At 35.1% G+C, this 12972-nt stretch overlaps 1 protein-coding gene across 5 annotated transcripts in view; it reads right to left on the minus strand.

The window, feature by feature from the left end:
- The window catches only part of LOC128988149 (uncharacterized), a 151121-nt gene that overhangs the window by 26118 nt on the left and 112031 nt on the right, over positions 1-12972 (minus strand). For all 5 annotated transcript variants that reach the window (XM_054409376.1, XM_054409377.1, XM_054409379.1 and 2 more), the window contains 5 exons: positions 12534-12654; positions 5096-6906; positions 4742-4829; positions 2535-2601; positions 709-810 (listed from right to left, as the gene is read on the minus strand). In XM_054409376.1, coding sequence (XP_054265351.1) covers positions 709-810; positions 2535-2601; positions 4742-4829; positions 5096-6906; positions 12534-12654 — 2189 coding nt within the window. The remainder of the gene's footprint in view (positions 1-708; positions 811-2534; positions 2602-4741; positions 4830-5095; positions 6907-12533; positions 12655-12972) is intronic.

The following is a 12972-nucleotide window of genomic DNA, read 5'->3' on the forward strand; positions in this document are numbered from 1 at the left end:
TTTCCTCTTTACTACAAAATCAAAACTATTATACAAAGACTTTAAACACACTTTTAAAACTTGTTTTGCATGTAGCTATGAATTTTTTATAGCCAAGGTTTTCTGATACTATAGGCCTATATCAATTGATACAGATCATTCTATTCAGTCATTCCAATTCAGGCAAATGGAAATTCGCTTGGTCTGCAGGTTTGCTGTGGCGGGGGTATTTTAGTTACTATTCGTCCCTCCAATAGACCATAATCTTAAGAATAACATCTTGATCGTAAAAATTGGTTACGTAGGACGGATGAAAAAGGGATATTACAGAAAGAACCCTTATTGTATTAAGTATATAGATGAATAGAATTCATTTATCATGATGCTCTCAAATCGCAAAAAAGACATAACCATGATTATAAGCACTACAATGAAAAACTTAAGATTGAATATACTTTTCTGGTTTGGACACATATTTTGACTGGTAATTATGTCAAACGATTATTAGTTCTATAATCAGGAAATTTTGTCACTATCAACAGCTTTTTACTAAGTATTTTATAATAGTACAAAATGCTAAACTTAATTGTAAATTTTAGCAATAATATTATAAGTAGCATATCCTGTAATGAAAAGATAAACCTTTTATATTTATGTAAAACTTATATTACGAAGAAGCGTAACCTTATAGAATATACGCCATATGACTAGATAAAATAAAATACTCACCTCGCACTTTCATCAGCTGAGATGGGTAGATTTAATGATTTATCAGAGTCCACAATTGCAGTAGTTCCTTTTTCAACTTCATCAAGGAAATTCAAAATCGCTCTGAAACAAGGTATATTTATCAACACCTTTGTTAAACATAAATAAGCAAACATATACAGTAGACTCCCTCTTATCCGGACACCTTTTAACCGGACATCGGTTTAACCGGACTACACTCGACGGAAATTACAACTCTTTAACTGGACAATTTTTATCAGCGCATTGGTTTAACCGGACTAAATCGGCAGGAAGTGGGCGGTACTGAAACTACTGTTCTCGTGGGAAAGATATGAGACCAGTGATCAATGTCTAAATACAATGCTCTTCTAAATTTAAGTTGAATAACACCATAAACGGACCGTTTTAACGAGTTTTTGGGGACATCGGCTTAACCGGAAAACCCGTTATCCGAACTTCTCCATGTCGCCTTACTTAAAATAATGCATGAAACTGCCGCTGAGTTGCAATGAGTGAATTCAATACTTTTTTTAAACGACTCCATAACAACCGCACGTAGCTCAGGAGACCATTGCTCTATGACTACAAAAAAATGGCATTGTGTAGGCTTTTCAACGAGCCTACTCCTACCACTCTTAGAGGACCTGTTGCTGAACAGTGCTCTACAGAAAATAGATAGTTTTTTTTTGCCGCACTCTGTATATAAAAAAAGCTGAGTCAGCTTTTATTGTCAAGATCGCAGAATACGTCTGTGATGTGACAAAAATCATGCTTTTGCCACAAACGTGGAGGACAATGATCATCAATGATGTTTCCGTGACCACGGGATATGATAAAGATGTTTCTTTGACAGCGATAGAAAATGATGATGTTTACGGGACCACAGGAGACGATAAAGATATTTCTGTGACAGCAATAGACAATGATGATGTTTACGGGACCACGGGAGACGATAAAGATGTTTCTGTGACAGCAATAGACAATGATGATGTTTACGGGACCACGGGAGACGATAAAGATGTTTCTGTGACAGCAATAGAAAATGATGATGTTTACGGGACCACGGGAGACGATAAAGATGTTTCTGTGACAGCGGGAGACAAAGATGATGTTTTCGTGATTGCAGAAGACAATGATGATCTGCACACGACTGTGGGAGACATTCAAGATTTTGCAATCATAGGAGACCATAATGATGTTTCTGTGACAGCAGGAGATGATGAGGGTTACTGTGAAAATAATAACGACTACTGTGGGTAATAAGACTATTGTGGGTGATGATTATTACTGGTAAAGTTCTGTAGTTTGTCAGAATTTTGCCGTAATCACGGAAAACAATGATGATGTCTACATGACTGCTAGGGATTTTAGAATTTTTCCGCAACCACGATTTTGCGTTTAATCTTTTTGTCTTTTGGATAATCGGTGATTTGGATACTTGGAGTTTGGATTATAAGAGTTTTACTTTTCTTACTTTTAAAACTTGACTTTGATTTGAAGTCGATACATCCAAATAAATCTCCCTTACCAATTTCACAGAACTTTCGCTACCTTTCAATATAAAACATATCCCTCTTATGAAAAACCAATTAAAGCCATCCCCACTTCAGTTGATGCTGCATAATTTATGTAAATAAAAAAACTATGTAAATAAGCAGAACCCAATAAACCACTAATATAAATTCCAATCAACTTGAATATCCAATATTTCTTTCCCTTTAAAATTCATCAACTGTAATAACTATTGTAATTACGTTTACACATAATATATTGTGGTACTACTTAAGTTTTATAACTGAAGACTACAAGATGTTCAAACAACTTACTTGGCGCTTGATGATGGTTCAGGAACTAGATTTTCAACAGCAGTAGATGTTTTGTATTTTAAAACAGCTGAAAAAAATGTATTTGATTTTGAGAATTCCATTTTTAATGGTTAACCAAAATGTGTGGTAATTTTTAGTATGGAATGGTAGGCTAATTACTTTAGTAACTTGCAGCTTAGGGGCTGGTACACACTGAGGCAACTTCGGTAGCCTGCCACGCGACATCAGTTGCATGCCCCCGCGACTTGGGATAACCTTGAAGTCCCTACCCCTGGGACAGAGGTTGCTACATCTGCCAACTATAGCCACTAGGGTTGGCCACCAAAATATAGATGTCTTTTGTCAACAAGATGTCGATGCAGGCGGACAAGATGTTGCTTCTACTTCTTCTTTGCAAGCAGAAACCATGTTTAAATTAAAGTGAGCATGTGTCCTTTTCTCCTAGAAAGGGGTACAAACAGGCTTCACAAGTGAGTTTGCTGACTTGAAAAGTGCTGGAAAACGTTATTTTTATTACTACAGAATGTTTCCCGTTTCATTTGTCATTTTGTTGGATCATGTAAAGAAAGGTATCCAGAAAAGCAGCACCAGCATGAGAAGACCTATTCCTGGAGAAGAAAGGCTGGTGTCTCAGCAGTCAAAACACAGCTTTCCATCCCAACACAAAATGAGGTGTTGATGTTGATAGTCTTGCAGTTCGGGGGCGACTTGTAGTTGCATCCCACTCCTACATTCCTAGAGCAACAAACAAACATTGTCTCAGGGTGACACAAATCTGTTGCTGACCCCTGCGACAGATTTGACCAGTCAGTGAGAAGATGGACCTGGAGTTGGCTGATTTTGGTCATGCGTCTTCCAGCCATGTCACGCCCAATTGTACAGCCCCCGCAAAACTGCAACAATGTAAAACCTATTTCAGAGCGACTGTGCCCGACTAGAGGTCATTCAAGGTTATCCCAGGGCAGGCGATCGAAGTCTCCCCTGTGTATACTGGGGCTAAGAGCTAATTCATAATATACAAAAATGTACTTAACCATCACTTATTTACATAAAAGTGTCTTTAAAAATTTTACCTACAAACGTTTTTTAAAGAAGCCTTTTCAGTTCAGTCTTGGAATTGACAAGTTTTACATAACAGCATTGTTTACTTTCATAACAGCATAGTTTTACTTAAGTACAGTAACGGACCAATGAGGTTCAAGGATTGAGAGAGAATGAGTAAAATTGTAATGATTTGAACTTCAAATTATCAGCAGTTCAGGCCAATTTAATTGTTGAGTGGTGCAATTAGTGTTTCGTACAATGTTTCGTTGCATCACTCTCAGTGGCAATGAGAGGTTATAAACAAAAACATAACCTCTCTTAGAAGTTATGAGTAGTGATTTTTAGTAATTAAAACACTGTTGTAGGTAAAGTAGTGTACGCAATCCGCGTAAATAGTGTTAACGACCCGAGTAGAAAATTTCTTTACGCAATCGTTGCGTAAACTACTATAAATTAATTAAATGAAAAAGATTTTCTAACAAGAGGGTTAAGAACAAGCAAGTCTCTCTCACAAAACCGCTACACTTACCAAATGAGTGGATTACAAAAAGAATGCTTAAAGAAGTAAAAAAAATAGTTTTAAGAAGTTATTTGCTAATGACTATTTATTAATATTTTACTAACTTCAAAAGTACATGGACTGTTATTAAAGAAATCATGTTTGTTGGTCTAGATTGTGAAAAGGATTACCACTCCACTGTTATATTATTTTATGCCTGATGTGTCCAAGCCATTTAAACCTTAGTTTACAAAACTGATGCCTTCAATGAAAACGGACAATTAAGCCTAGTTAACCTTTATTTTTGAGTCAAGAAGGTTCATAAATGTGACATATGAACTAAGTCACATTTATGAAAGGCCTCCTAAGGTAGGCCTATAACCGAGAGAATATGATTTACAAAGACGAGAGAGAAGTGTTAGGTTAGGATAGCAGGTTAGGTTATTATATTTTTATAAGTTTAGTATGCATTTCTAGCCTCTATATTGAATTAATAAAATTTGTAATCTTGTTTTGTCTTCCAATTTACAGTCTGCCAATTAAAGCTAGCCTAAAACAGAGTGTGTTATTCTGTATACATCAACTGCTGGCAAGTACTGGCAATACAACAATTATTTGTTATTGCAAAGTCTTGAGCTTATCACAAATTTGTATTTTTACTTACGTGATTCTAAATCTTCTTTTTCAAGGACCTTTATCATTGTGACTATATCTTCATATGACGATACACCAGAATCCTTTTCAAGAATGTCCTTTAAAACAAAAGATTTATGTTGCATTTAATGAATTAATTAATAAAAATCTAGTTATTTCTTTTATTAAATTAAAATGGTTTATAAAAAAGACACATTTCGTTAACATGCTTGCATTTTGTTAAAATTGCATTATTTTTTTGAAAAAAAAATAAATTCAACATAATAGCAATATTTTAACAATTAAAGTTTATTGTGTTTGACACTGATCACTACAGTTATAAAATGCATGTAACTTATGAAAGAAATCCTTATGAAAAACTTACAGGAGTGATTGAAGCGTCATATGACATGCTTCTTCTGTTTTTCTTCTTGGTGTTTTGGTGTAAGGCTACACTACTCTTTGGATTAATATGCTTCAATTGAGACAAGGGAGGTTTTGAACTTTGAAATGGGGGAACACTCGCAGCTCTACACACTTCTTTAACTGGTTTCTTGATCTTTTGGTTGACGTTTTTTCTCCCTTTTTCTCCATTTCTATGCTTGCTGAGAAGCTCGTATATTTGGCTTGATGTGTCATCATCATTTCTCCTTCCAGTGTTTGAATTACTCTCAGAATCTCTGTCTTCATCCGGTATTGAATCTTGACCATTACCAGTACTGATGAATTCTCTCACTTGGGATATTTGATTCTCTGCCTTTAGATCTTTAGAATGCTGCTCTGGTCCGTCTATATCAATATCTTTTGATGAGGAGTCATAGGGCTTTATAAATTTTGAGAAGTGAGTGTGCTTTTCTTGTTTATGTGTACTCGTATCAGTCTCTTTGTTCTTAGATTGATCAGTGTCTCTAGAATTTAATACTTTTACATTGTTTCTCAATATTTGATTTTCAAACATAGCTTTGTATGTTTGGAGGTGAGCATGGTACACTTGGTCTTGCTCAGAACAGAGTCTAATCGGTGATGACAGAGTATGTTCATGTTTTCCATTTTTATCAGTAGATTTAAAGTCTTTTGCATTTTTTTCACTGATAGATAGGGAATCAATTATATTATTTTCATATTCTTGTTCAAAGACGTGGGTTGTAGTCCCTGATGCACTTTTACCCTCACAGCTACCATTGAACGAACTTGTAATATTGTCATATGTTATTGGAGTGGACGTCAACCTATACTTTGAAGCAGATGTTTCAAATCCAAAAGGACTATCAACATCATCCCTAGACAGGGGTGTTTCACCTTTCAATGAGTAGTTGCTTGAATTTATATTTTTATTTTCTATTTTGTTCAATCCAGAATAAAAAGTCTCCTTTGTTAGTTTACCCGAATTCGCTGATTTAACATTGCGCTCGTTATCTTTACACATTTCATTCTCAGAATAGAGATTTACACTGTGAGATCTCACATTTAAGTCACAGGGAGAGCAATTTCCAGTTAAATCACAATGTGATAAACGTTTCTCGTTATTTACTTTACAAGATTTGTCCTGAGTGGGTATGTAATTAGGTGTTAAACATCTGTGTTTTCCATCCGACACAAAATCTTCAGTGACAATATCACAACCATATAGATCAGGTTCATGGACGACAATCTTTGGTGACTTAATTTGTTGTATCCTATCGACACAATTTTCATTCTTCGTTTCATCAAATCTGACATTTGACTTTTTTGAAGATTCGTCACCTCCGTTGGGTGTTCTAATTTTCTTAACAAAAGTACTAATGTTGCTGACAGGAAGTGGTGTTTGTGTGATTTCATTCCTCTCAGTCGTTGGAGCTTCGTCCAGCACACTACCACCATCGTCCGAGTGATCTGGTGTGACAAATAGAGAGGTTCTACTGATAATCTCTGACTCTAAGATGGCATCAGGGAACCATCTCTGGAACTTGAGGTTGATGATATCATCAGAGGTCATGGGTGTCTGGGGGGAGGGTGTGGGTGGAAGTGGAGGTTTAGACGTGAGGCCAGGCTCTAGCTGAGCCGCTGCTTTGATCGTGTCACCTAGACTCGGCTGAGGACTTGGAGCAGGGGTGGAGTCAGAGTCAAGGCCCTCATTGATTGAACAACTCCCCATGAGGCTGTTAAACAGTTGGGAGGAAGACAAAGTGTAAGTTGCTCCAAAATCTGCACAATAATCTGAAATCAGAAAATAATACTTATAGCATATATGTGTTTTTTACTTAAGAATTTAGTAATATGTCACAAGTTTACTGTTGAGGAGTCATAGATCACTAATTATAGAATAGGTAGCTGTCTGTAGTACAGTGTTTGGTTTCATATTGGCACTGACAAGTCATCTCTTGAAAACTTATTCTCTGAAAAAAATAAATGAAACAATCCACTTCAATAAATAATCTATATACTTAAATACAATAAGTTTTTCTCTATAACATCCCTTTTTCGAGTCCTACTTAACAAATTTTTAAGCTTGAGGTGCTATAACTTTTTAAAGCTTATGATTTTGCGGAGGGACGAATTGATTTTAAAAAGGTACAGTAATTAATTTTCTTTAGGGCTTCACTACCCTAGCTTTTGGTTTATTTCAATGGGGCACTTTTAAAGGTTCAGCGTTGCTGACCAACTTTCTTTAAAAGGGTTTTAAATATAAATTGCAATTTAACAGCTACCTTTACAGCATTACCTAAATTAACAGCATTACCTTAAGTTGATTTTTAACCCTCAAGGAGGCGCTTCACCAGTAAAACAGGAGCGGGCGCATGCGGAGTTTTATTCCGCAACACTAAATAGCATAAATTTCACCCATTTTACTTGTTGTTATAACGAAATATTATATGTAAATGTTGAATAAACTAATCAGAAACATAATTTCCTTGTTAATAACATTAATTGTTTGAATTAATATGAGTAACATTTCAAATAATGATATTGAGCAATTTTCGAATATAAAGGTATGCGCGTGCGGAGTTTTGTTCCGCAATAATGCAATTATACATATACACGCAAACAAAATATATTTGATAGTAACTATAAATGAAATAATACATTTAAACATGTTTATAATTTTTTATGTATAAAATATACACGCAGTTTGACAATAGCGCATGAGGAATTAAACTCAGCGCAAAGGACTTGCGCGATAGGGCGCACGCGGAGCAAACCTCCGCAAACTGACACCGCGTCACTGAATTGTAACTGACAACAAAATGAGGAGGGATTCGGGGGTAAAAAGAGCTTAGGAGCATTCCCAGGATGAGGTGCGTGAAGTGTAGAGCCGGACATGACTGCCGACACCCATTATACATATTTATATTAACAAAAACTAAAAGTGCGGAGGAAAACTCCGCAAGCGCCCGCTCGAGGGTTAACCACAGTCAGATTTCAAACAAGAGACTTAAGTTAAACACAGTTGACAATAAGATCAGTAGGCTATACTATATGAAATTATACTGAGAGTCGGCCTTAGGCACATTCAAAAGGTGCTGCTGCACAAGGCCCCGCACCTTGGGAATAGTAGCAGATCCAGCTAGGGGGCGCCCCCCCCCCCCCCTGGACACAAAAAATGTTTAACTATCGGGTAGGCCTAACATGTTGTATTGTTGGGCCTGGTCTACACTCTTAGCAAATCTATTACTTATTTAACACACAAGCAGGTTTTTGTGACAATTACTCCTCCGAAACTACTGAACCGATTGACATGTTTTTGGTGTCATTGCAAAGAGCGTAACGTGTAGTTGTGCAGGAAACTTTCTTTTTAGGGAAATAATTGGAGAGTGAGGCCCTGGGGCCCTTTAAATTTTTATATTTCTCCATAAGATTAACATAGGAAACAAAAATGATTATGAAACTCCAGCTGTTGTCAGAAATTAAAAGTGAGGAGAAGAACATATGTTAATTGTAAACAGTCAACAAGATTGCCAATTCAACAGTTTGCTACAAACATTTACTGACATTTAGCCTACTATTTGAATTTGGGTTGGCGTAAATATTACAATAGAAAAAAGCGAGAGAGCCTGGATAAATTTATATACTAAAAAGAAAACTGAATTAACACTGTGCTGCATTTCGTAGTAATAATTGAAAGAGCTAATTTGAAAACTATGGAAAAATAGGAAAGTCATAGAACACCACCAAGGAAAAGAAATAGAAATAATTTTTTTTTTTAGAATTTACAATCATGGATAACCTAATGGGGCTATGAGTAAGGCTAATTGTAGAAAACACTAAAAAACAAGATCAGCTTTTGAAAAATGATAAGATTTACAAGAAATGTTGATTAGTATATCGATCTGTTATGTACATCTTGAGTATTTCCATAATCTTTGAGTCGAATCTATTAGAGTTATCAGAAATTATGGATGTTATTTGTTTTAAAATAACACCTGTCAGTAATACTTAGCAATTGCTCGAATTCGAGCAACAGGGACACTAGTAATTACTTAACTGCCAGAAATTGACAAATTAATGTATTTCCCTCGTAACTTACATAACCCTGCAAGTGTATTCCACTTTAGTAGCTTTTATTTTAAGGAAACAGTCACACTCGACTCAATAAAGGACATTTTGCCTACTTCAAAATGTGTTGCACTAGATCCACTCCAGTCCATATGAACTAGATTGAATTCAGCGTAACTGTAAATTGATATTCTAGGCTTTATTCCATAACCTGTCTTAAAATTATCCAGTTTAGTTGTATAATCAATTGTTCTGGCATTGACTTTAAATCGTACATATGTAGGCCTAATCTTTTCATCCTATTGTAAATTTTGAAGCTTGTTTTGAGTGTGTTCCATAATTGATTTGATTTATATATAACCCTATATTATTTGGTTAAGATTTTTATGGTAAAAATAAATACCCCGCCGCAGCAAACCTGCAGACTTAGCAAATTTCCATTTGCCTGATTGGATTTAAACTAAAATGTCTCCTTAAAAATGTCACATTTATTCCCTATTTAAACATAATTAGTTTAATGAGTACTTAGGTTTGCTGCAACAGGGAGGGTAAAAAGTTTTTTTTTATGTAGAATATTAAAATGTACTGTGGTTTAGTAAGAAATTAATGTATTTTTCAACTTTTATCAAAATATGTTCATAAACAAGCAAACTACAACAGTTGACTTATTCTCCATAAGAGTAACATGGGAATTTTAAAATTACAATTTATTTGAATTTTCTCCGTAACAATTAGGCGCATAATAACGCTTCAATATACTAAATTATTTGTTTTTTTAAGCTCTACAAAATGGTTTAAAAAGAAATTGTGAAATTTTGTGTTTTTAGGGTCAAAAATGGGTATAACCTATTTTTACCCCATAAAACCCCCCATAAACCCCCGTTCCCATAGTCCGATCATGCTGGTTCGCGAACTCATTCAAGTTTATCCCACCTTACACCTTCAAACCAAATTTGATCAAAATCGGACAAAAATTACTCAAGTTATCATGCGGATGGACACACAGATATATAAAAATTTGAACGAATGGTGTTTTTGGCCTCTGGGGACATCAAAATGAAAAAGTAAATCGGTCCCGGGCTTAGGTCTTACTATGAGACCTACGGTATTAGCTACTTCCCATAAAAAGTGTTTGTGCTATTTTTTGAAATGTGTGATGAAAAATTTTTGTTCTGGGGGACATCAAAATGAAAAAGCAAATCGGTCCCGGGCCTAGGTCTTACCCTGCCACCTAGAGTAATAGCTTCTTCCCTATAGGGAAATTCGCTAAAAGGGAACAAATGATAATCAATAAATTACCCTCTAAATAAACCGGTAGGATCTACATCCAACCTTAAAATTGTCTTCAACATCATCTACCGTGATCGCGTAGCCAACGCTATCATCTCTTACGATCGCGGGAAAGTCGTAAACAACCCGGCTATATCGAAGACTATATTCGTATCCCGCGATCATGGCGGATTTGAGAGCATCTTCCATGAACACCATAAGATATTATTCTCGTCTCCCGCGATTTCAGAAATATCTTGAACATCCCAGTGAACATTGACTCATTATCGTTTCCTGAGATCCGGACAATACCCTGCACACATACCACGGCTGCAACATACCCTGCGATCACAGAAACATCATTATAGTCTTCCATGGTCGAGACAAAATTATTGCATAGCAACCAAATAAACTGAAACGTTTTTCACCAATTCAAGTTGTTTTACAAGTACCAGTAAACCGAAACCAACTTCAAAAATGGGTTTAATTTTGAACCCTCGTAAAGTTCACACTTTTTTCGTTCATATACCTATGGAAAATTTCGTCCAAATAATATGTTAAAAAATAAGTGCGCCCCCCCCCCCCTCAAAAAAGTCCTGGATCCGCATCTGCTTGGGAAGCCCTTTGTTAGGCGCAAAATACAAAAACTGGTTAAAAGTCCTTGAATTTTACATCAGTATTTTAATAAAAAAAAGGGATGTGCATAAATGCAAATATTGTATTTTGATATTTTTGTTAATTATTATTGTTGGTGTACTTTGTTTTTGGGTAGTAAGGGCCCCCTCTGATTTTTTTCACTGGGCCACACACAACCAAGGCCGGCTCTGATTATATTTTGACCATACTACTTTTATTAATACAGTTTTAGTCTGATTGAGTTAAGTAAATCACACTTTATGGTATAGATCAGCGGTTGCCTTGCCCTGTAGGATTTCAGGGGGGCATGAGCGCTCCTAGAAAACTAATAAATAAAAATACAAAGTAAAGCAAAAATAATGTAAAATGAATTTGGAAATGCAGCCATATAAGATCCTTAGATTTAATCACATTGAAAAATAGTATAGATAATTAGATATTTTATTACAAAGAGGGAGTAGAATTTTGTATTTAAATATGATATATGATGGGTTTATATATGGTGGGTGGGAGGACGGGGAGTATGAGAAAAATTCAAGATTTTAAGGGTGGTATGGAGCAAAAAAGGTTGACAACCCCTGGTATAGATATAATTGACATATTAGTGTTATTATAATAGTGTCTTCGATAGATATTTGTATTATTTTTAATAATTAATATGATGATGTTTTTCTTAAAATGTTAACTTTTTTCAGCTACTAATTAGTCTTTTAAACGTACAATGGTATTGCATTATTTGTTGTTTCGGAGACAGAATTTCAACCCTATCGAAATTTAAAATCTGTGCTTCAATATCATAAGAGAGATCATAGTTGTAAATTGAGAATATAGGATAAAAAAATAGTTAAATCATAACAACTAAGTTATTATGAAAGATTTCTGATTTAACATAATTTTTTTAGTTTAGAAGAATTTATAAAAACATAACTTTAAACATGGGTTATTTATTTATTTTAAATACAGGGTGTAGCTCAATGAGGTTAAAACTTTTCATTTTATAATTCTTGCCCCTGTGCATGACTACATGTGTAAGACTATGTATCTTATTGTGTATAAGGATTTGCAGTAAATATTTTATATATATAATAGTCTTTAGACTAAGTATTTTAAAATAATAATGACACAATCATGTAGTTTTGTATGTGTTGAATTAAGATTTCTTTAAATTTTGTAATTTTACAATTGATGATGTACTGGAAAAGGTGATGGGCGTGAAATTCTTTAAGTTCATTCGATTCCAACAAAGAAAGTAAATTAATGTAAGGAGAAACATAATTCCTATGTCTCACACCATGTCAGAAAGATATTTCAATTCTTATTTCTATAGCTTAACACAATGCAATTCTATTTGAAACCTCCAAAATATGTTTCATCTAATCAACCATGAGAACTATGTATGAAGCAAATGCAATAAATTTATCTTTTAAGCGTTTTGATTCGTATACCTGGGTCATGAAGAGTAGGGTCTGAGAACTTGGCTGCCAGTTTGCTGCGGCGCAGACCTGCAGATCCTTCCGCAGACTGCGGTCTGCTCCAAGGCGGAGGCCTCTTGCTGCGGTTTTGACCCTGGAAAATAAACACATAGCCATACAATGAGCTGAAATACACAAAGCATGTTCTCTATTCAAAATACAGGGTGTAAACAATGGTGCAAAACTAAACAGGTGGGTTTTCGGTTTGCCTTGATAAAGACAGCCTAGCCAACAATGCAAAGAGAACTTTTAAAAGTTTGTTTTCATATTCATATCAATATGTTTAGTCTTAAATACTTGATTAACTATAATAGACTTGTTTATAAATTGGCTCCTACAAAGCAATAATACCTCCGCTGCAGCAAACCTGCCATCTAAGCCAATTTCCATTTGCTAAATAGATTTTCAATTA

Source organism: Macrosteles quadrilineatus, unplaced genomic scaffold (assembly GCF_028750875.1).
Source record: "Macrosteles quadrilineatus isolate MER2022 unplaced genomic scaffold, UCM_ALF_1.0 Scaffold_2__2_contigs__length_208266976, whole genome shotgun sequence".
NCBI lineage: Eukaryota > Metazoa > Arthropoda > Insecta > Hemiptera > Cicadellidae > Macrosteles > Macrosteles quadrilineatus.